We start from the raw sequence: 26,160 nt of genomic DNA, 5'->3' as shown, positions 1-26,160 counted from the left end.
CCCTGACAGGTAAAGTGAATATTTAGACCTCATTCATAGATATAAACCATAACCATCATCATCTAAGAATTGATTAAATATTACCCCATGAACCATGAGTTCTAGAAAACCATAGATTCAATAATAGCCTTTATTGGCAATCAGTTTTGAAAAAACAAGGTAGCCAAGTAGATCATAGTATTGAATTAACTTCTATACCATAGGCATGGCCACCACTTCCAACAAGCATACATATACTTGACAGGGATCCCTTTCCAACCAATTGAGATGTCAGTGTCCCATCCAATAGAAATAAACACATAGTTACAAGAGAATTTGAATTTACTTAGATGTCTACTAAAGATCAGTGTTCTATCTTGGTAACCAATGAATAACAATGCCATTTAGGGGAGCTAACAAAAGTGAATAATTTGACTCATGATGAGACCTCTTGTCCTTCAATTCTACAACCAAAGGCCATTACCCTAGCTCAGTGACCAGTAGTGGTAATGTAACTTTATTAGGACCTGTGATCATGGTAGGTAGGCTTGTGATGAGACATCCTATCCTCTATTTGACTATATGTGTTTAAAACTCAACTATTCTTATTGTTAATCAACAAAATATTACAGAATAGACTGGGTGGCAAGTCATCTCCTTAAGAGCTATGAATGGCGTAAAATTTTTTGTAGTAACTATTTTCAACTTGGTTAATCTTTCTTGGGGTTGAAGAATAATTCATTACATAGTGATTATACTAGTTAAGTACAATTTTGTGGTGATTATCATAAACTTTACAAGATCGCAGACATGATAACTTAAGAAAATTGAAAGTGGGCATGATGAAATCATCTTTTCATAATTATTCCTTAAAAATAAGATTATGTTTATAGATAAACAAAGATAAATTTACTACCCAATTGTAATAGCCTCCTCCCACATCTATCCAAGTAACCAACCAACCGGGGTAAACATGTGATGAGAAAATACTATGATATGATTAGAACTCCTAAGCCATGTTAAGGAAGTCAAACCAATAGAAACACACCATATAGACCTTTAGCATCAGCAATAAGACTCCTAAGAACCATCCCAACCTTTCTACTAACCAGCCCCCTAATTCTTACTGAGTTTTTAGACCTCTTGACCTTTAGAAGCTCCCATGCTATGAGAATGATAGCATCCAGAGAGGTCTAGATGCCCCCACAAGCATACATGCCTTCGTCTAGGGACTATTTCCAGCAGACGTGTGCCACAGTCCGAGGATTTTAACGAACCTTTCAAGCCAAGAATTCTGGCCACTGGCCAAAACTTGCTATAATTTCTGGAATCTATTAAACACTTGATGCCAAGACTAACAAATGAAAAAATAACTTGAGGACTAGGCCTGACCATCCCCAACTAGGACTGACATTTTTTCAAACACTTGGAATGAATGGAATCTATGATTTAAACAAATCTGAACATAGGGGCCTCATACTTATCTCGGAATCACTAACAAGCATTCTTCCCGTATATCATTTGTTGAATTATCACCTATTAGGTCATAAATACATTCTTTATCGTTTACAAATAGAAACATGAGGAGAGCTATATATCATCATTGTCATAATACATGCTCATAACCAGCAACATAATAACATAAATACCATGAATAAATCAGCCATAAAATCTACATATAAACCAGTACATTTACACATGAAAAACCAATGGAATGAATTTCTCAGTAATGAATTTAAAAACCAACCGGGGATGGGACTACCACATTCCACCTAACCATAGATTGGATAAGCCAAATATCTCTTTAACCAATCACCCCCGTGACATATTCCAAGCATGAATGTGGCACTCGTAACGAACTGGAAAGAACCAAACAAGCATCGATGCTACCCGAGTTCTCCGCCTACACCATGAGGAGTTTTAGTGCCTCCTAGTCTCTTAGGCTTTATCATAATCCACAGTCTGATCTATGGATCACTAGGCCCTACACAAAGACCCACTCTCCAGGCTTTACTATACATCCCATCCTGACACTACTAGGCCCAATGAAGGGCAATCCACCTCTTGGCTTTACCGTATATAATGCCATTCACTCGAAAGGATTCCGAGGCCCACCGAGGAACATAATCTTGGATTTACCGCAACCCAGAGTTTGTCTTAGGGGTTACTTGCTCAGTGGCTTTACCGTGATCCATAATCTGGTTCAGGGACCACTAGGTCATGCATTTGTCATTTCAGAGATCCACCTCACTTAGCTTGAAATCCGTCTAACTATCTAGCTCAACCAATGTATGAGAACCCATCTCATCAAGGCTATCCGAAAATGGCACTGCTATGCTGAAAACACTATCACACTTAGAAAAACTCATGCAATGACCGAGGAGAACCACATCCAATACTATGCATGCTAAATCTAGCAAGGAAATCACACATGCAAATAGATACCTGCAAAGAATCATGTTTTAGTTTCTTGATCTGTCTCTTCCTTACTTTCTCCTTCCTTCTCCTTTCCTTCTTGACTTTCTTGCTCCAAAGAAAAACCTGAGAAAAATCTTTCCAACTGATCCTTAGAGGCCTTTTTATCAATGAGGTGTTCATTTTAGCCAATTTCCATTATTTTCGTTCAATTTCCTCCTCACATGCAACCTATTACCTTTCACCTTCCTTTTCTACTAATTTCCATTATTTTCATAAATAATTGTGCCAAAAATGTCATTTTTCCTTTATAAATCCTTTTCCATTGCCTTTTCCAATTTCCCTTAGCCATAATAACCAAAATGAACACCCACTAGGATGTCTTGCCCACCATTCAACTTGGAATACATGTTCCATCAACTGTGGTCTTATATATTTTTACAAGTTTTTAACCAGGTTTGTTGCAGAACCCTCTCCCTTGGGGGAACACCATCCTCAGTGTTCAATGACACCTATAACAAACAACACTACTGAAAAGAAAACATACCACCGAGGGAGGTTTATAACACAGCTTGTTGCAGTATTTGCAATGACCATCCGCTAAAACATGACAAACATACGGTTTACTCAATCTTATTAAACAACTCATTTATGTATTTACAATAATAACCACATATACACACATACATATTTTCTTCACCCAAAAAATAATCATACTATCTATGGAGCTTTATAAATCTAGCTCGATACAATATTTACAATATTACACACATATACATATGCACATTTTCTCAACCAATAAATAAAAAGATATGATGCCTATATCAATCAACAAGGGAATCAATAGGCTCACAACTCCACCCTCAAAAGTAGTACTATGATTCAACCTTCTTCCTAGGATGTCCAAAATCCACTGCCAAAGTCAAAGTTGCATCGAAATTCCACTGCTACAATCCTGTGCCACTTGTCCTCTTAGTGATCACTTAATTACTCATTGTTCTAGGGCACACTCAAAATGTGCATTTGATTCCATCTGGCAATGCTAATGACCAAAGAAAATCCATCCCCAGCCTTCCCTTCTCTTCTACACAGTCCCTCGACCAATCTGGTCACCTCCTTCCATGGAGTCACTCATCTTCCAAGTTCTACTGGATCACCTATCCTAAGCAATCCATCCCTTGGCAAGGCTTCCTCACATCGGAAGGTCAAACGCAAGGAATATACCTTCCTCAAAACCATCATACCAATCATAGCATGCTAATGGCAATCAATGGACACTATTGGGTACCAGTGTCCCATAATGGCCCTTCTCCTAAAGTGCTTTACAAACATATTGTTGCATGTTCCAATTCCTTTCACTATCACTGCTAATTCTTGTAGTCGATTTCAACCACCCAGCTAACGATTTCCATGTTTCTTCTACCAAGAATGTAACTTCCATTAGATTTAAAATAAATTGAAATAACTTCAAATCATATCTCATCGATAGCTCATCAATGAGGTACAATTTCAATCCTATTTACTTCCTATCACAACAAGTCAAACTAATTGTTTGATCAAATCATCATGTATAAACATATCACATAAGGTTAGCTCAAAACATAACCATCATAGCTCAAAATCATAAATCACATGTAACCATCATAAAACATAATCATAAATCACATGCATAATAAAACTAAAATATAATACTGATACTTATCCTTCATCGATCCTTACTTCTTCCTTTGTTCTTATTCTATATGCATACCAGATCTATTTCCTCTCCCAACAAACACTCAGTGCGTTCTCCTCGACCATGTTCACATACACCTAGTGTACATCACATACATCTAGGCACACATGACATACAACACCATGTAATACAGGCACCTACACGTGATATACAACACATACACCTACACCCAATTTAAAAGACAACACAATACATATGCCTACATTCGGTCTACACTAGCCACACAATATACACCTACACCCGATGTATGACACAACACATATACGTATACAAAGTACAACATAATGAATACACATGACATGATACCATCACTACACAATGCAAATACATAGTATCACATGCCCATAACAGAACATGTACAACATGCACACACTACCACATGTGCATCGGTACCATATGTACAACATGTACATAGTACCACTTGTACAAAGCACCACCTACACAACATATGCATGAAATCACATGTACATGAAACCACCTTCACAGTGAGTATCATTGCCACATGCACACTGCACCACCTGTACAACGTGTACACAGTAGTACATGTACATAGTACCAGATGCACGACATGTACATGACACCACATGTACACAACATCACATGCAATACATGTGCACAACACCATATGTACATAGCACCACATGTAAAACATGTACACAACACCACATGCTCACAACACCACTTGTATAATCATGCACACAACACCATGTGTGCATAGCACCACATGTACAACATAAAAAAAACATCATATGTACATAGAATTTCATACCCAACATGTACGTAGCATCATATGTACACATCACTACCTATCCAACATGTGCACAACACCATATGCACACAAAATTGCACATCCATGAAGCACACTATACAATATGTACACAACACTGCATATCCAATATTTACATACCACCATCTATACCCGGTACTGCATATGAAAATTGTCATAACACTATCTGTACCAAACTGTATAGATACCATGTTTTACATAACATTTCGTAAAAAACATGTACACACACTATATATACACCACACTGCATGTGCACAACATCAAAGATGCAACATGTACAACATATACAACATATGCAAAATAGTAGTACCACATATCCAAAACCACATTCACTACAACAAAACCAGCGATTAGCGTCCCTTTTTACTTCTTTTTTTGCATCTAGAGCCCATTTTTGGTGCTATTTGCATCCATTTATCAAATATGGTGCAAAACTTGACACAAAATTTGCATCAAGTTTTGCACCAAATCTTACACCAAGTTTAGCACCAGGTATTGCAATAGGCTTTGCACCACGTTTTGCACCAAATTTTATGCCAAGTTTTGTGTCATCCTTTACACCAGGTTTTGTTCTAGGTTTTGCATCAAGTTTGGCACCTAATTTTGTTTGACATACTTTTGCATCCTCATTTGCATCCACTTTTTGCACCTACACTTGCATCAACTTTTGCATCGACTTTTGCATCCTTTTTTAAAATCATTTTTTGCATCCATTTTTTCATCCATTTGTGCATCCCTTTTGCGCCAAGTTTTACATCGAGTTTTGTGTCTAGTTTTGCATATAATTTTGCATCTACTTTTGTTGCATCCACTTTTCCATCTTATTTGGCATCCATATTTACATCCTCTTTTGCATCTATTATTGTACCCACTATTGCATCTAATATTTTTGTGCCACAATTAGCGCCTAGTTTGGCACCTCCTTTTGCACCCACTTTTGATTATAATTTTGCATCCATGTTTGCATCCTCATTTGCATCTAGGTTTTCATCAACTACTACATCTATTTTTGCATCCCTTTTTGTATCCAATTTTGGACCAGGATTTGCATCGGGTTTTGTGTCTCGTTTTGCATCTACTTTTGCATCGACTTCTATTGCATCCACTTTTGCACACAATTTTGCATCCACTGTTGCACCCATTTTAAATTTCACTTTTTGCATCCCTTTTTACATCTTCATTTGCATCATACTTTGATTCTTTTTTTGCATCTATCATTACATCCACTTTTGTTATGCCACAATTTGCACCATGTTTTGCACTCACTGTTGTATCCACGTTTGCTTCCAATTTTGCATCCATGTTCACATCCTCTTTTGCATCAAATATTGCATCTATTTTTGCATCCACTTTTGTGTCAGGTTTATGCATTGGGTTTTGCATCTCGTTTTGTATCTACTTTTGCATCTACTTACATTGTATCCATTTTTTGCATCCAATTTTGTTTTGCCTGTTGCATCAATGTTTGCTTCCACTTTTACATCCATTTTTGCATCTTATTTTGCATATTTTTTGTCTATTGTTACATCCACTTTTGTTGCACCATATCTTGCACCTACCATTGCAACCACATTTGCTTCCACGTTTGCATCCCCTATTGAATCCACTTTTGTTTCATCCATTTTTGCATCTGCTTTTGTGTCCGTTGTTGCATCCACATTTGTTTCACCACAATTTGTGCCAAGTTTTACACCTACAATTGGACCCATGTTTGCTTCCACTTTTTCCTTCATGTTTGCATCCAAGTTTGCATTGACAACTGCATCTACTTTTGCATCCACTTTTGTGTCAGGTTTTTCATGTTGTTGTGCATCTACTTATGTTGTATCCACTTTTCATCCAATTTTACTTCTATTGTTGCCCCCATTTCTATGTTCGCTTTTGCATCCCTTTTCCAACACTCATCATATTTTCTGCATTGATGATATTCCTTATGGCATTAACAATTATGAACAATTGATGACAATGTCAATAATATTGACAATGATGAAAATGAAGATGATGGCGATGACATGAATTGTGATTATGATGATAAAGACGATAGTGGTTACAATGACAATGATGATGATGGCAATGATTATGATGATGACGATGCTAATGACGTTGGCGAATCTTCCCAATTTTAGATGTTGTCATTGTCATAATCATAAGCATGATCTTTGGTGTCATCATCATCATTTTCATCTAGGTCATCATCAAAAACTATAATGGCATGAATGATGATGATGATTACAACAATGTCGATAGAAATTACATTAATGATGATGATGGGGATGATAAAAATGACAATGACGATGATAATGGTGGTGATGATGATCATCATCGATGATCTCTCAAAAATAGAGTTGTTATTTCTCTTACGTATATCAATGTGTCCTAAACAACCCTTTTCTAGCACTGATCACATTTTTTGGGTTGATGATATTTCTTACAACATCTACAATTATGAACAATTGCAAACAATGTCCATAATGATGATGATGATGGCATGAATGGTGATTATGATGATAATGTAATGATGGCAATAACAATGACAAGGATGTGATGATGATGACAATGATTATGATAATGAGAATGACCTTACAATCTTATGGATTCGTGAACAATTACTAGTTTCAATACCATCTTCTGGATACGTATTACTATCATACTTTTTAGATTTTCTATCTCTATTGAGGTATCTTACTATAATGGTGTTTTCAACACTAGAAAGATATCGTGTTGTAATGGTGGTTCTAATGTTAGCACTAGCAAAGTTTTTGTTAAATTTTGGTTAAAAAAAACCGATTTATGCAATTATTTTGACAATCTATGTAAAAAAGTAAATAACATCCAATTATTTTGACTGTAGTCCCATTGATTATCATGAATTCACCAGTATGAAGACCATCTTCTACATAGATATTATTATTAAACTTTTTGCATTATATCCCTCTTATATCTTGTTGTAATGGCAGTATTAGCACTAGAAAAATATCTTGTTGTAATGGTGATGTTAGTATTAGCACCAAAAAAATCACTAAATTTTGGTAAAAAAAAGTTTATCATTTATTTAGTTTTAATTTGGGAAATTTTTGTTTTTATATTTTTTGTTTTTAATTCTATATTTATGCAGTAATATTTTTTTTGGTTGAATTTTGGTAGTAACTAGTTTTTGGTCTAATCATATGTATTAACCATGTTCTTTATGCTACAAGTCTAATTGTTGGGACAAAATTGCTCTTTCAAATAAGTTGCAAAAAGCATATAAATGGAAGAATAGCGATGACAACTATTTTCATTGTCCAACTGTTCAGTATATCATGTATGAAAATATTCAACATTTTTATAAACAATGGATTAGAGGTGAGTCTGTAATTGTACATAATGTTTGGATGATACATAAAAACAAAGTTTGTTTCATTGATGTGGTTAGGATCTACTTTGGATACGAAACCCTAGGTTTGGAAGTATGCAAATAATGAATTTGGTTTACCTTTGATAACAAATGAAATTTTATTTCTTTTTCCTCGTAAAACCAAGGAAGATATGGCAATAATTCTCGTTAGAAAACTACTTCTTGTTGAAGGTTTATAATTGGTTGCAAAAGTTCAACAACTGGGTATAGAAGTTTTTAGTTGCTATTAGGGAAACAATGTGATTATAGGTTTTAGCAGACATAGATCATTCTTGGTATTTGATTCACTTTGAGAATATAAGTACACCAAAGTGGATTAGGTTATGAGTGGATTGGCAAAGCAACCCTTATTTGTTCCTTTTAGTTTTTGAGATATCTCAAGTTCAACTAGTGCTAGTAAATGGCTTCAAAGATGTTTGCTAGGGTTTTTCAACAAGGTCACTAGGTCCCAATGTAACATAGATACTTCATATTTGTTGAAAAGTAAAACCCCCACATAGCACTGAATAGATCATTAATGACTACCTAGAGAACTTAGACTAAATTAATCGTGGAAGTAAAAATTACAACCAAATTAATCATGAAAGTAAGAACTACAATTGAAAAAAACACACTTGGTAATATACTAGAATTCATCCTCGCCAAATCCAAAGTTGATGAATAATATGTTAAATCTTTAATGAAACTCATGAAAAATAATAAGCATGTTATCGATATAAGAGTGCATGAACTTGCTTAATGTATATTTGTTAATTGGAGATGATGAATATCTAAATAAAGTTGATGAATAATATGTTAAATATTTGATGAAACTCATGAAAGATAATAAGCATGTTTATCCATATAGGAGTGCACAAACTTTCTTAATGTGTAGTTTACGAGAAATTTTTCCAGCGTAAATCACAAGATATATCATTTGTTTAGGCGTTTCGAACCAACCAGTGTGGTTCATCGTCAGGACAAGTTGAAGAATCAGATCCAACTTTGCATGTTAAATAGTTTGAGCAGAGGGGATATTTGCACCTTAGCCTTAAAAACCCTTGCCCAAGATGAATCTATTTAATGGACTAGCTTGGATATGTTAGGTCTTGGATTTCCAGAGTACCCAATCAATGCTTAACTCCCTAGTCCTAGCCAAAATTCACTCCTACTGAAGAGACAACTTGAACAATCTTGCTAATAAGATTAACAAGTTCGTTCCTTTTGATTGATTTACAACAAACCTTAATGCCTCTCTTTTCTTATCCTCCTCTTCCATTCTCCAACAAAAACTTATTAATCTTATATCACAAACACTTTATATAGGTAAGCATTGTAATCATTTTCCTCAACTCACACGGTACCTTTACACCTCCACCCATATAAGTGGACCTAAGTCCATGGCACAACCCATCACACTCTAAGATGGTTCTAATTGTCTCCTCAAAACTAGGACATAACACACCTTAAATGCCAAATGGTTAAGTCATCCCAAATTTGTGGGATTTTTTCCTTCATGGAACACATTCTAGCTAGTGTTGATCAAACACAATGCACTAACACCACTAACACACACTAAAAGTCCTAGATACCCTTACGCTGTGGCACACACCCAAGCACTTCGACTGCACCTCCATAAAATGCACCTTCAACTTTGGATGTCCCAAAATAGTAATATCCTAACCCAATATGGCCTACTTGTTAGATTTGTGTAGTTCCCTCCTTATCAGATCCTTGCACCTCCTTGCACTCCATGGTAAATCTACTCTAATGGTCACCTTCCAAGTTCCAACACTTCCTTTCACAACATGACATAACCACCGATATACATTACAACAACCTTCAACTTCTTTAGTGGGTCTCACATCTATTTCACATTTCTTCTCCATCTCACAAAGTGGTAGTGCCAAGGAGAGAGTATCAAGTTGAATCAAGGATTGCTCACTTAGTACCACTACTAAGTTGCCTTCGTGCAACTTGTCAAATCCCTTAATTTTGTTTCACAACTTCTCATAGGGCTTAACTTGCTTGTATACACTTCTAAGTGAGACTACAATCCCCCAACCTCTCCTCTGCAACCCTTGTTAGAGTCTTCTTAGACGTGCAATCATGCCTCACGCTGAATATAACACTAGCATCCCAAATGAGCATGCTCATTCCATCTTTTAATGCTTCGCTGAAACCACATTATGACACTGCTTAAAATGAAATGTTTACATCTTAAGACAATGTACCTACTTTGCTTATGACAACCTAAACTATGCAAGTGGCTAAGAGAGGACTATATTTTCCCAGGATGAAAATATAGGGTCTTACAACCCCATTCACACAATAATTTTAATATATTTCACCCGAAAAAAGATACATACCCTAGTCCTTTCAAATTTATCATATAATTTTAAGAAATTAACACTTGTTATTAACTATTAAATAGACTTACTATATATTCTCCTTTGTTTGCACCCACCTTATATGTAAAAACATATAAATATTTTCAATACAACCAAATTAAAATCATATTTTTCCATTTAAAAATTATTAAATTGAAATTAAAAAAAATTACACCTAATAAACTTAAACAACAACCATAAAATTATATTATTATTATTATAAATATTTTATAACCTAACTAATAACCAAAAACATTATATAGTTACTTCTTTAGTGATGTGAAAATAAACAAAATGTATTTATTGTTTTAATAACACCTAATAAACTTAAACAAGAACCATAAAATTATATTATTATAAATATTTTCCAACCTAACCAAGAACCAAAAACATTATATAGCTACTTAACTAGTGATGTGAAAATAAAAAAATGTATTTACTGTTTTTCACTATGAAATTAGCATTTTTGAAAAAGGTAAAGCTTTACTTTTCTTTACAAAACCCCTCCCAACCCAAACTTCGTTTACGTTCTAGAACAAGAAGGAGGATCTGTTTGCTTTTCGCAAGGCGGGAGCGAAAACGAGATTGCAGAGATTTGCGAATTAGGGTTCACCAGAAGCAGACACTCGAACCCCACGATCGGTTCTTCAGTCCATTGACGGTGCCAAGGTATGTTCCATTTTTAACTTCAATGGATTTCCACCCGCACATTCAGTCTTCCACACAGAGAGGAGTACACGCATTTCAGGTTTCTGGTTCAAAATCCAGTGTGTTTTTAGCAGCCACTCTTGTATGTTTAGGTTTTAATCTCTGTGCTGCAATCTGTTACTGTTTGCAGGGATGGCGCTGGCATTTGATGAGTACGGGAGGCCATTTATCATAATAAAGGAGCAGGAGCAGAAGACCCGAATCAGAGGCTTAGATGCTCAGAAGGCCAACATTGCGGCCGCCAGGTCCGTTGCGAGAATCCTCCGCACCTCACTTGGCCCCAAGGGAATGGACAAGATGCTCCAGAGCCCCGACGGCGATGTCACCATCAGTAAGCTTCTCTTCCATTTATTGAATCTCTATTTCTGGGTCGGTAAAACCCCTTAAAAATCTAAAAATCTGAAAATAAGTAGAATTTATTTTAAAAAACTTATGATTCGTAAGTAGCAGTTACTTTAAAAAATTTATAGGTTTTCCGAAAGGAGTGAAATAAGCAAATACTCTGCGATCTGCTTACTCTTCCTCACAAACTGTGAGGCCCGCCAAGCTAGATGCTCTACATATGACGCTGACTGCCTACGAAAGCTCCCGAATGGGTGAATGCATTGAGATGTCACTAACGTTGAGAAATAGACACTTTCCAGGGATCTACTTGGCGTAGAGGTACTTTTGGCGGGCTTTTCACTAACCAAGAAACTTCATTTACAAATTATTTTGCTCAAAATAACACCAATTGCTCGACAGCAGAAGGTTCATAAAGAAATGGAAATAATAATTTTAAGAAGAATTTCGGAATAAAGAAATAAATTATATAAATGTCCACAAATGATGAAAGGACATTAGGTTAATGGGACTAAAACTATATATTGATGCTGGAGTGCTTAAAGGTATTCACTAAAAAGGAGAGACTACAAATAAGATTTCAGATTTAACAGAATGACGAATGATAAAATAACAAAGGGGTGATTATCTCAATTGTTTGTAGCCAATGTTGTTGAGCATCTGGCTGGTTCTGGTTACGTGTTAGTAGGTAACCAGTTTAAATCCCCCAGATTTAGGTGCACTAGTCTATGTCAACAGTTTTACGAAGAATGCCATTCACAAATATGGAGAAGCATCTCTTGGATTTCCTTATCAGATTTTCAAGGGTTATAATAACAAATAAGCTTGATACAATGAAGACGAGCATCTGGCTGGTTCTGGTTACGTGTTAGTAGGTAACCAGTTTAAATCCCCCAGATTTAGGTGCACTAGTCTATGTCAATAGTTTTACGAAGAATGCCATTCCCAAATATGGAGAAGCATCTCTTGGATTTCCTTATCAGATTTTCAACGGTTATAATAATAGATAAACCTGATACAATGAAGACGAGACTAATAGCAGAAGCCTAGAAAATAAATAAGTCCTAATTTATCTAAGTGTCAAAGGAGAGGTATGCAGGGCCATAAACCAGGCTGGATTCTATCCGGGCAAACTTTATTGAAGCTCATCGGACTGAAAAGTTTGACGGGTTACGTGTGGAAGGGAGAACCCTGGTGATGGGTGTCTGTCTAGTGTCTACAAGATATAAGCTGAGAATTATAGCTTTTGTAAGATAGCATACCTAGATGGCCTTGTGGATTATCTGGATGATCTCAACTGTGCTTGGTAAGGGTGCTTCTGAATCACTGATCGTCTGTTATTTTTGCTCATGACTAGTGCATCTACCGGGTCATCGATGCTTCATCCAGCTGAAAAAATGATGCAATCAATCTAGTGGATCTGGGTCTGGAGGACTCATGCATGTCCTTCTCTTAGAGTATTTGGTTCGCTTTACTTTGTTCTTGAATAATGAACTCTGCTTTCACTGTTGTGGGGAGATTCTGGTCTTAATGGATTTTTTGTTGTCATTTCAAAATTTGTAGTGGAGATAGTGGATAAAAGCCATGCACTGCAACAGTGCTCCCAGCCAGATAATTTCATTAAATTTTGGAATCTAATAAGAAAAAATGAAATCGAGTAATAGTTTGTGTGGGAAGCAAAGAAAGTGAGAAAAAAAATCTCGTAGCTTTGAGCTTCATTTATGTGTACTTTGTATAACGGCTACTTGGTTAACTTAGTAGGTCAGTCTTTATTATCTAAAATATGCATATTGAAGATTGGATATCACGGCAGTTTCTCCCTCTCATCGCCATTGTCAACATGGTCGTCAGTGAGCATCACTACATGAACAGAGGATCTATTTGTCCTTTTAATGTGAACAAATTTATAGTTAATTATATAATAAATATTTTGATGTACATGTACATGAGGACTGATTAGCGCCGTGAGCAAATCCAGGCAAGGGTAGGGGGTTCAAGAATTTTAAGGAAGGTTGCCTCTTGTTTATAATTGTTGTGACAATTTTTCTGATTACTGGAGGTTCAAGAATTTCAAGGAAGGTTGCCTCTTGTTCATAATTGTTGTGACAATTTATCTGATTACCTTGACCTCCCTGATTTCAGCATACGTGTAACTAGGAATGGCTATAAACCATAGTAGCAAAATTTGAATCCGAATATGTATTCAAATACAACTCAGTATGGAAAATACCTAATAAAGAAATGCAGCATGGTTCCAATATGGAAATCTATATTTCTCAGTATGAAAATAAGCGTTTTGTTCCATATTTTAGAAGAATTTCATCCTCAGAACACACTAAAACTAGAAAAAGCAATTTATTCTTTGAAAATTTTGCAATGTAGTTTATTTTTAAGTGTTTTCTTACTGTTATTTTTATTTTTTTGAGGTTTTTGCTCTGTTTTTTTTGGGGCTTATATGTTGATGGGTATCAAAGACATTATAAGGTAAGTGAACTGTTCTGTATCTGCATTGCAGTGAAAACATACTGAATTTTGTACTGTTGCCGAATTTCCATATAATAAGGATCAATATGACCAAATCTTGCTACTATGCTATAAACTAGATTTTCAGCATTGAAATCCCCTTGTGTATTCAGCTATGGGTCCTGTGGGTCATCTCGACTCCCTCCATGATAGTCCTTAGAACATATTCAGGTTTGTATTTGTTCAATAGAAATGTAGGGAAACAAATATTCCTTCTAAAGGTGTAAGACTCTGTCACCAAGCAATATCTAATGTGCCTAAACATGGTTCTATCAACCCTATGGTTGTCTTGTGGTATTTTTTCTTGCTTCTCTGTTCTACACTACTTGGACACTCCATAACATTTTTCTACATTTTAATCATGCTAATTATAGAATGATTGTTAATTTTAGATAACAATGGTATGTTCTTATGCTTTAGAGCAATTTACGTCAATTTTCCTTATTAGCCCAATATAAATTTCCAGATTAGAAATCACATAAATATTGAGAGTATTTGCAGATAGAACATAAACAATAAGAATAAGACAAGTCAAGATAAGAGGGCAAAATATTTGGCGGATGCTAGAGAAAAACCCCAATGTGGGGAAAACCCTTTGATCAAATCTTCTTATTATTCTTCAAAAGTTCAGCACAGAGAGAGAGAGAGAGAGAGAGAGAGAGAGAGAGAGAGAGTACATCATACAAAATTACTTGCCCAATCACTGTCAAAACAGTCCAGCCAAACAAAAGTTAACAAGATGTTGTAACCAGAAAGTTAATGCTAGTCAAACCAACAAAAATCTCCTCCAAATGAGCTCAGCCAAACCCAGTCAATTCGGCCTCATAATAAGATCTTCATCTTCCAAATTTAGTTGAGATTAAATTTCTACACATCTCAGCTTCGTAGCTTCATTGAACAACAATAGCAGAGCTGCTTGGTATGTTGTTACTGCCAAATCTATTACCGATGGCTCTTGGCTCTACACAGTTCATATGGCTCATGATGTATAAGACTTTGTTCCTCTGCATTATGTATAACATTAACACACAGGTCGACTGACACATTCCTCTACAACAAAGTCAGTTTGACTGAATGGCATCAATCTGCATTGCTTCTCTGCGACATATTTTGGCATTGATGCATAGTTAATATGGAATCGATACTCCATATATATGTAATCTAACCAATAGCGTCAAAATGGCATCACCTTATATGACCATGGAAATAACTCCTAATGAAGACTGTAATCTTACAGATACCAGCATAAATAAACATGTTGAGTTTAAGATACATAAGGCACCGTTGAGTATTTTTTAAGTGACAAGACACCATTGTTGAGAATTCGATGTTTATATGTAATCTAACCAATAGCATCAAATGGCATCATCTTATATGACCATGGAAAGAACCCCTAATGAAGACTGTAATCTTACAGAGACCAGCATAAATAAACTTGTTGAATTTAAGATCCACAAGGCACTGTTGAGTTTTTTTTTAAGTTACAAGACACCATTGTTGACAATTCGCTGCTTAGATTCAAGTCTAGGGCATATAGTTGGCATAGTAAGAAAAGATATGTTGCTCCCTCAGAACTCACTGATACTTCTCACTCGCACTAGCTAGTAAGGTGACTATCAAGAAGTGAAAGGAACAAATCTCTATGATACCAAAGATCATCTGACTTCACTTCTAAGGAATGTCAGACTTTTGTTGTGTCTTCAATCTCCATAATAAGTCCAGGAGTATCCACCGATCTTCATTCTCTGAAGCATTGATCTATCTCATTGGTATAATTTCCTTTGCCTATCTTCAATATCATAATCAAGGAAGAGCATATGCATGGGCAGATTGTTCTGGCAGTCAGTGATATTGTTGACATCCACTGTCAATACTATTATCATTTCAAAATCAAAACTATCTTCTACACTTGGAGTTTCAGACGAAGCAGGGTTTCAAATCATAACCTGTCTGAAAAACCATTGGAGTTGGGGGCTCTTTGACTAGGTTCTGAAAGTGCATGCTATTTGTAAGATTGGTGTAATGAAAGGAAGGGTAAAGAGGGTATAGCCAAAGTAATTGATAGGTTTCTAGTGGACACCAAAATTAGGCTATACCTACCTTCAGTGACAATGGAATTCACAACCACCAAACCCAAATTTTATACTTTTTAGGCACTAGCTGGAGTAGTGGATAAAACCACCACTCCTTTAGATCCAAATAATTTTAACTTCTATATCGATCCATCGCCACTTTATGTTATTTCCTTGTAGACGAAGGGATGGAACTCCCTGTCTGAAACATAAAACAAAATTTAAGGAACAGTAGCATGAGTCGAGCAGTGCTCTCTCCTCTGATGAGTTGTGGCACAAAAACCGTGCATTATCTAAGTCCCTCCTCTTTAAGGTAGAACTGGGTGACTGATTAGCTGACCTGGAAAACTTCTTCATCCTCTATTGCAAAACAGAGTATTTCTATGTTAGTCAGTCGAACTCACATGGAAAATCCAATCTGTGATATGTTTTATTTCTCTAAAATAAAACAAAATTAACCATATGTTGCATTACAGATTTGTTTTCGACTTGCATCTCAATCAGCGATATTAGGCTATATATCTCAATAAATTACTGTTTTCATTGTCACGTTCCGGGTATCCTTTGAGATCAAGTCCTGAATTCTGGATTTTATTGCTTTAAGTTCGGGCTTGAATGTGCTTTGGAACTGTTCAACACACTCACTCAATAGTTGTTGCTGAGGTAAGATTTTTCTAGCCTTCATAATGAGAACTATTGTTGAATCTATTCAGAAATGTCTGTCTTCTTTTACATTTTCAATCACTCTATTCCTCTCATTTGCATTCATATCTGTAAGTGGAATCTTAATATTTTTCAACTTGTGTGAAAAGGGAGGATTGAATTCAAAATTATCACTTGTAGATATTGTTGCAGTGCTAGGTTCCTTTAGAAGAATCTCGATCTTGCCACATGAAACTAAATACAGAAGTTGAATAAGATCTTCATCTTCCAAATTTAGTTGAGATTTAATTTCTACAAAGCTCATCTTCGTAGCTTCATTGAACAATAGTAGCAGAGCTGCTTGGTATGTTGTTACTGCCAATTCTATTACCGATGGCTCTTGGCTCTACACAGTTCATATGGCTCACGATGTATAAGACTTTGTTCCTCTGCATTATGTATAACATTAACACATAGGTCGACTGGCACAATCTTATACAACAAAGTCAGTTTAAATGAATGGCATCAATCTACATTGCTTCTCTGCGACATATTTTGGCACTGATGCATAGTTAATATGGAATCGATACTCCATATATATGTAATCTAACCAATAGCATCAAATGGCGTCATCCTATATGACCATGGAAATAACTCCTAATGAACACTGTAATCTTACAGAGACCAGCATAAATAAACATGTTGAGTTTAAGATCCATAAGGCACCGTTGAGTATTTTTTAAGTGATAAGACACCATTGTTGAGAATTCGATGTTTATATGTAATCTAACCAATAGCATCAAATGGCATCATCTTATATGACCATGGAAAGAACTCCTAATGAAGACTGTAATCTTACAGAGATCAGCATAAATAAACTTGTTGAATTTAAGATACACAAGGCACTGTTGAGTTTTTTTTTTAAGTGACAAGACACCATTGTTGACAATTCTCTATTTAGATTCAAGTCTAGGGCATATAGTTGGAATAGTAAGAAAATATATGTTGCTCCCTCATAACTCGCTGATACTTCTCACTGGCACTAGCTAGTAAGGTGCCTATGAAGAAGTGAAAGGAACAAATATCGATGATACCAAAGATCATCTGACTTCACTTCTAAGGAATGTCAGACTTTTACTGTGTCTTCAATCTCCATAACAAGTCCAGGAGTATCCACCGATCTTCATTCTCTGAAGCATTGATCTATCTCATTGGTATTACCTCCTTTGCCTATCTTCAATATCATAATCAAGGAAGCGTGTATGCATGGGCAGATTGTTCTGGCAGTCAGTGATATTGTTGACATCCACTGTCTGTACTATTAGCATTTCAAAATCAAAACTATCTTCTACACTTGGGGTTTCAGTCGAAGCAGGGTTTCAAATCATAACCCTGCAAAAAGTTTTGAATAACAGTAAGAAGATCTTCATCAAGTTTGAGCTTTATCTAGCAGCGGGGTTGCTCCATTTCAGTAGTATGAATGACTTGTTTCAAGTATGGTAGTAAGGATGACCAGGAAGAACAATCTGTGTAGAATGGAGCTGAAGAGACACAAGAATTCAAAGTTGGAGAAAATATACAACTTGTGAAAGTAGACACAGTGGCTAGCAACCAGGAACCTTCTAACATGGGTGCTCCATTGAAGATGCCTATGCTTACAGAAGGCCTTGATATGTCTTCTTGCTTGAATTCTTTGTTTGGTACTGGACTTTAGTGATCCATTAGATAAGCCAAATCTTATGGAGAGTAATGATGCATTATTTTGTTCAGGTATTGATGATTCTCTTCCAGAAAATATCTCAGAGATTTAATTTAATTTCTACACAGCTCATCTTCGTAGCTTCATTGAACAGCAGTAGCAGAGCTGCTTGGTATGTTGTTACTGCCAATTCTATTACCGATGGCTCTTGGCTCTACACAGTTCATATGGCTCACGATGTATAAGACTTTGTTCCTCTGCAATATGTATAACATTAACACACAGGTTGACTGACACGTTCCTCTACAACAAAGTCGGTTTGAATGAATGGCATCAACCTACATTGCTTCTCTGCGACATATTTTGGCACTGATGCGAGGAGAGATACATTATAGAGCTACTTAGAGGGCTAGATGTGGATTATTGTATAACACATATGCTAGGGAGTCACACCACAATCCAAGCTTTCTCTTTTAGTAGGCTTTAGTGTGTTACTGCTGTGGCATGCATTATGGCGATACCATCCCTACAGGAGCTATGGTCATTATTAGAAAGATTTCTGGTGAGCTTAGTATGCATTGATACATTGGTTTAAGGAGATGGTTTATAAGGAGTGCAATGCAGATGTTGAGTGTCGAAACATACAGATCACGTATGGAAATTTCATTGTGTCTTTCTAGTGGGAGTGATTAGCTTGCTGGAGACCAGAACTTCAGATGCTACCGAATACAGAAAACACTCTGATTTGATTTTTTGCCTGCCTTTCTCGAAACCTCGTTCTGGATAATCCACTCATCGGAGGTATGAAAGTGAAGGACTTGAAATACCAACCTTCATCTCCCAGATGCTGGGAACTTGGGAGAGAATGCTGGATGGTTTCAAGATCTCACTTCTGTGGAATATGGTTTCAATATTTTCATGCTGATCCTGAGACCCCGGGTGAGCAATCTGTCATTAGCAGATCCCAGTCTTTAAGCAGTTAGTCCTGTTTGGACACTAGGAGATCGCTCTTTAGCTCCTTTTATTGCTTTCGTGAACCCCACCCATCTTAGTGACTGGTTCCTTAGCTCCTTTCGGTCGCAAGAGAGAGGATACGTTACGTAACGAGTCTTTATGTGCAAGATTGGTCAAGCGAGATTCTTATTCCCGGTCAAAAGATCTGAATTCCGGGATGAATGGGGAACTGGTATTAACGTCCTCCTTTTATATCTAATTTGGCCAGTAGGTGGAGCACCGGTGTGCTGGCTGATTGCTCCTGGAGCGGTAGGGCCCCTCACTTTCTTTTGTTTGGCTTTCCCAGGTGATTGGAAGATCTGGCCATAGCTATAGGAATAAGCTGGGGGCGCTCTTGCCAGCCATTGTGGATTCGGTAATTGCTTGCCATTGTGAAAAGGTTGGAAGAGCTCAAATAAGAATAGGGGTCGCCTAATAATAGTAAGTAGGGCGACGCACTAATCTGAACCTATGGATGGAATCAGCCCAATCTATCTATCCTGTTGGCCCCGATTGGAATCCTGTAGGAAAAAACTGGCTTAGTCAATCAATGCTTGAGCAGAAACATCCCTCATCTCGCCGCCCATCCGATATAGCTGGGCATCCGATCTAGGCCAGACCTCATCAAGGTGTCGAGCATCCATAAGGTAATCCGATCAATAAGCGAGAACGGGCGCATGAATGAACCCTTTATAAGTCAGGGGCCTGCCTGTCACTTCAAACATAAAATTGAGATTGATGTGCCTGGATGGATGATTTGGACTAGCTAGATGTCGGCCCACCTCCCCGCTGGCACTACTCCCGATATAGGGATTCGATCCAGCCAAAGCAGGTGTAAGGAAGAATCCAACTGGGTGATTAGTCTTTGTGTTATGAGCTTTCTTGGTGGAAACATGTACACTGGTCTATGTGCCTCACTGATTAGTAATGTTATACCATCCTGTAATAAAGAGACTATAGATATGAAACCTACTCACTATCCATGGTACTTGTTGGCTCTCTCCCTCTTTCCCACTGATCTAGCCTCTAAGATCTTTATAGAAATTTCTAAGATCTTTATAGATCTTTATATGAAACCAATTCTCAGACAGAGAAGAATGGATATCATGAAGAAAACCTAAATTTTATGGCTATAGAGGATGCAATTCCCAGAGGCCAGGCCAACAAGCCCTTCTGGGCTCATGGGGTTGACTTATTGGGATATTCTTTGGGGTCCAGGAGGCATGCCAATTTGCCATTTGAAGATCCTAATTCTCCTCGCCATTCGCAAATCGTTCGTCTGTGCTTATGCTCAGAGAGGACAGCTCAGCTTGAGAATGTAAGTTGATAATCTGTACTGATAGATTTATAGATAGTTTTGTAGCATTGCTGCAAGTCAATATCCAATACTGTGTACTGTTTGATTTAGTAGTGTCAGAGAAGTCATATGGGGAGGATAGGAATTATGTTATGCGGATATGAAGTCCATAAGGTTTATTTCCTAGTATCTAGGTCAATGAAGAGGATAGGAATTGTTCTGTAACTGTGGATAGGAAGTCCATAAGGTCTATAGCCTAGTGATAGCTAGGCCATAAAGTCTATTATCTTCCATGTTAATAGAGTTTATTGTCCACAAAGAGTTTATAGTCCATGAGGTCTTACATTTGTGCATTGTTAATGCCAGTAAATGCACACTAGGTTTTGTTCTCTACGTTATATCATTATAAATTAATGAACTATAAGTTCTATGATTTCATGAATATCAATTTTGATGTTGATGGATTGCCATCACAGGTTTGCAAGACAGAAAGAACAACAATGTGTGGAGCTTTAACAGCAGTTGGGCTTAAAGCCACTTCTGTTCTCAAGGAGCTTGGCAATCGCTAGGAGCATTACTCTGTCATAACTCTGGTTGACTGTAAAAGCCTCGTTGGCAGCAGCCTATCTGATCATAGTGTTGGTAAGGTTTTGCCAATTCCATATTTGCACATTGCTTTATTTTATTTTGAATTACCACTGCTGCTTCAAAGTTTTGTCTAGTTTTCACAGTATGTTTTTGTATTTATTTACAGTTATCGGTTTCTGTAGGTTTAATTTATTTATGGCATGATTTCTTGCACTCTATGAACTGGGTTTTTTTAGTGTGAGCAGTCATGTTGTTCATGGTATATATGTTGTACAGATACACTTGTATTCAGTAAGAAAGCAATTGTGTGTGGTTCTATCAGCTACAAACAGTATTAGTATATCTCAATTTGTATACCATTTATTTTTTTATTAATTTTCTTCTGATCAGTTGTGTGAATATTTGTATTGCTTCCCTTGACCCTTATTTTGGTTTCTTGTGGGCACGAAGGTTTCTACCATTCTGCTATTATGAATACCCATCATATCAATGAAACAGGGGACTTTTGGGAGCTGGTCAGACAATGCTCAAATGCACTTGATACATCTATGAGGAATCGAAAACATTTCACAGACATGAGTGATGTCAACTTCCTTATGTGCCAAGCAATTCAACATCCTTATTTAACTCCATCATCTTCACTTCGCACTTCACTTATTGTTGTATTTGAAGGTCCCATGGTGGACGAAATGGATGAATTGAAAAGGGCAATAGGTTTAGAGGATTATATGGGATGCTCTTCTGTTCATGGAGTAGGACCTTCTCTTGCAGTTTTTGATACAGTCAGAAATGGAGCTTTGAATTGTGCATGTGTATATCCCGCATCTTTGCATTCCAGAAAACAAATGCAAACTTTAATTAACTGTATGAAGAGTATCCTCATTGGTGCTGCTAAGCTCTGAGAGAAAGTGTCAGGTGCAGACCTTGACAGAAACCTGACTGTGCAAATGGGATAAAGGATATCATCTAGGAAAATCTTATGTAGCCATTGTTTTCGTTCATGCAAAGCAGTGTTTTTTTGTAGCACCGACTTTTATCATTAAATACTACCATATGATAAACAACGATCTTATCTATCAATTTGCAAGTATTGTTTATATTTTTCCCTCATATCTTTTCAGAGTGAGAATCCCAATTTCAATTTATTGAAAATAAAAATACACAAGTGTGGCCAAGCTCAGAATCCTATTGAGACAATAAGATGCAAGAGAATACACTGAGTCCTTATGTCCTTGGAGCACCTACTACATGAGAAAAAAAAAAAAAAAATCACCTAGTTAATTCAAGGAAAATGATATAGCCTAAATCCAAAGAAATGCAGAGGTTCCATCTTTCCATAGGCGCATAATAATATTGTATGCATAAGAGATAACATATACATAACACAAATTTTCTCTGCTTTCTTTTATCTGTTGTCACCTAGATGGCCCTGGTTAGTTTTGTAGTCAAAAGTGGTCAAATCTTGTAGTCAATGGCTACAGAATTATTTGATGTTGTTGTCTGACATAAGGTTGTTTGCCTGTGCTGTAGTTGATCTATAAACTGAAGTATAACTAGAGGTGTTCTAGTTTTCAGCGGATATTTTATAGTATCTGAGAATTCATATGTATAGCACAAAGAAGTTCAATGCAATTCTTCACTATTAAGAAATATGTTAATAGATAGTAACCTTGTTTTCCTATTAGTGAACAAACATTTACATTCAGTCGGTATACATATTACAGGATTTCAAAACAAAAGGCTCAGAATCTTTATAGAAATTTCACATATGGAAATTTCATTATGGCTTTCTAGTGGGAGTGATTAGCTTGTTGGAGACCAGAACTTCAGATGCTACCGAATACAAAAAACACTCTGATTTTCTTTTTTGCCTGTCTTTCTCGAAACCTCGTTCTGGATAATCCACTCATCGGAGGTATGAAAGTGAAGGACTTGAAATACCAACCTTCATCTCCCAGATGCTGGGAACTTGGGAGAGAATGCTGGATGGTTTCAAGATCTCACTTCTGTGGAATATGGTTTCAATATTTTCATGCTGATCCTGAGACCCCGAGTGAGCAATCTGTCATTAGCAGATCCCAGTCTTTAAGCAGTTAGTCCTGTTTGGACACTAGGAGATCCCTCTTTAGCTCCTTTTACTGCTTTCTTGAACCCCACCCATCTACTCCTGAACCTGGACCACCTGTAACTCCTGCTACTGATCTTTAGTCAAATCCATGAAGGGAGCATGCCAGGAAAGCATTTTTATTGTTGATGGCATAACTGCTGCAGGTCCAATTAGAGAAAAATTGTTTGATATGGACAACAACAGAAAACATGAGGGATTCATTGACCCTTCCAAAATTGAGGGAAACAATGGCCAGGAAGCTGGAGAGAACCAAAATTTCAAAGTTGGAGAAAATATACAGATTGTGGTGAGCAAGTAGGAACCTTCCCAACTGGATACTCCGTTGAGGATCCATGAGGTTACGCCGGGATATAATATATCAACCTGTTTAAGCACCTTATTTGGCCTGGACTCTAGTATTCGATCCAAAAATTCAGAACTTAGAAAAAGTTACAATATATCCCCTTGTTTAAGTATGAATGAATCTCTTCTAGAAGACACAAAGAAAAGTCGGCAATGAGAGCATTCAGGTATTGAATTTTTCATTAAACATTATTTAGAATGTATTAATACTTATAAGTATCTTAAACATGTATTTGTGTGAAAATAAATTGAATTGGTTTATGTTTAAGGACAAGGCATCCAAGGCGAGGTTAACCAAGACAAAAGTCACTCATCGTAGTGGCCAGAAAGGTTTAAAAGCACTGATAACAACCTTTGTAAGTGTATTAAACATGTGATATTTTTTTAATAAATTTTGTACTAGAAGAAAGTCATTGTTATCTAATTTCTCCCTATTTACTGATTGATAGGAACTAAAATATGGAAGACCTCCAAATCATTTGGAAAAGGAGGTGCTGCAGGAAAAGAGATGGGTTGAATTTGTTGTTTGGATGGACTCCATGGTATGTAATCTTAGTTGGATTTCCAATATACTTTTAAACCATATTTTCATTTTATTTTTTAGTACTATTAGATATTATATCTTACTTATTTTTATGGTTAACATTGTATAACAAAAACATGCGTTGTGTTATGTAATTAATACTAACATGTAATATTGATTTTTTTTGTCAGAATGCTATAGGTAATGATTGCCAAGACGATGATCCAAATTATGTTCAACATATATCAGGAGATGATGAGGATGAGGATGAGGATGATGGCGGTGAAGGAGGAGATGATGATGATAGTTGCGGTGTTGGTGATGATGCGGATCAGAGTAATGAGGATGGTCAAGATGATCATGAGGATGATCTTGGTGGTGGTAGCTAGGCATGCACATGCATTGTTTTTTATGAAGAAATTATTGTGTAGAATGACATTGTTATGTTTAGATGGGTGTTGTGAATTTACCCTATATCAATGAGACATTTTGATTTTGTAATCATACGATGAGCTTGATTTATGTATGTTGTTAATTTATCGTAGAATAACGATATTCATGAAATATTTTGATTTGTTAATCATATTTGAATTTTACTTGTTTTGATTAAAAATAATACTGATTTTATTAGTATTATGTTGCTATTTTATACATTTTTTGAAAGTTGTTAATGACACATTGTTATTTTTTTGGATGGATGTTGTCAATTTCTCTTAAATTTCTTTACAAATGATTTTGAATTGTGATATCTGCTTTAATGATATTTAGAAACTATCATATATTTCACTATGAATCTATAAAGGGGGTCATATATGTAAAGAAAAATATACTCTATATAAGAAGTCAAATGCGGATGTAACCATGGATGCAAAATTGAAAGTAAAATTGGATGTTAAACTAGGAATTAATACAAAATGCAGACAATTGACATACAAAGTGTTTTAAATTAGAAGTGAAAAATTGTGCAATAGTTGACACAAAGAAGGGAACAAAACATGGCATACAAAAGGATATCAAATTGGGCAAAAACAAGGACACATAAATGGGCACCAAATTAGATGCAAAAAAAGACAACAACTACATGTAAAATAAGATGCAAAGTTGAGCGTTAAAAAGAAGCAAAAAACGTTACAAATTAATATGCCAAATGATGATGCAAATAATGGTGTAAATTTGGGATGCAAACTTGGGTGCAAAAAAGGAAAAAAAAAAGATGTAAGAAAAGACATAAAACAAGATGCAAAATGGGGCTGAAAAAAGGTGAAACCAAGGATGCCATATTGGATGTAAAAAATGATTCCTAATCACATGCAAATTTAGGCTCGAACTCAGACACAAAATTATATGCAAATGTGGACACAAAATGAGGCAAAAAAAGATGCAAATTTGGATGGTGAAAACGATGTAAAACTAGACACCAAAAAAATGCAAAATTGGATGAAAAAGTCGGTGTAAATAATGGTGCAACATTGGACACAAGTAGACACAAAAAAATGGTGCAAAAAGGGGCATAAAATAGCTTAAAATTGGATGAAAAACTTGGTGCAAAAACAAATACAAAAGTAGACGTAAAAAATGGCTCTAAATTGAATGTACCATTAGACACAAAATAAGATGCAAA

General features: G+C 36.2%; 1 protein-coding gene across 3 annotated transcripts; it reads left to right on the top strand.

Moving 5' to 3' along the window:
- Nucleotides 1–11,302: 11,302 nt before the first annotated feature.
- LOC149214905 (uncharacterized) lies at nucleotides 11,303–25,043 on the top strand. Of its 3 annotated transcripts, XM_089392447.1 has the most exons (5): nucleotides 11,303–11,430; nucleotides 11,521–11,721; nucleotides 24,286–24,372; nucleotides 24,466–24,558; nucleotides 24,731–25,043. In XM_089392447.1, the coding sequence occupies exons 2-5, from the start codon at nucleotides 11,605–11,607 to the stop codon at nucleotides 24,926–24,928; spliced, it is 495 nt and encodes a 164-aa protein (XP_089248573.1). In that variant the 5' UTR covers nucleotides 11,303–11,430; nucleotides 11,521–11,604; the 3' UTR covers nucleotides 24,929–25,043. The 3 variants fall into 3 exon arrangements, 2 of the variants coding, with proteins under 2 accessions (XP_089248573.1, XP_089248574.1); XM_089392448.1 differs by having other exon boundaries at nucleotides 11,373–11,721; XR_016250959.1 differs by lacking the exons at nucleotides 24,466–24,558; nucleotides 24,731–25,043 and adding an exon at nucleotides 21,435–21,600 and having other exon boundaries at nucleotides 11,358–11,721.
- The last annotated feature ends 1,117 nt before the right edge of the window (nucleotides 25,044–26,160 follow it).

The sequence above is a fragment of the Pinus tabuliformis genome, chromosome 1_1 (assembly GCF_031772625.1).
Source record: "Pinus tabuliformis cultivar Carrire ecotype Pingquan chromosome 1_1, CPIR1, whole genome shotgun sequence".
In the NCBI taxonomy this organism is placed as follows: domain Eukaryota; kingdom Viridiplantae; phylum Streptophyta; class Pinopsida; order Pinales; family Pinaceae; genus Pinus; species Pinus tabuliformis.
The sequence above is the reverse complement of the archived record's forward strand: the minus strand, read 5'-3'. Positions and strand labels throughout refer to the sequence as shown.

Excerpts from the sequence above, each read along its gene's own strand:
- LOC149214905 (XM_089392447.1), top strand. The coding sequence starts at position 11,605 with ATGCTCAGAAGGCCAACATTGCGGCCGCCAGGTCCGTTGCGAGAATCC. Across the intron at positions 11,722-24,285 it reads CGACGGCGATGTCACCATCA|GACAAGGCATCCAAGGCGAG; the intron begins GTAAGCTTCTCT and ends TTTATGTTTAAG. Across the intron at positions 24,373-24,465 it reads AAGCACTGATAACAACCTTT|GAACTAAAATATGGAAGACC; the intron begins GTAAGTGTATTA and ends ACTGATTGATAG.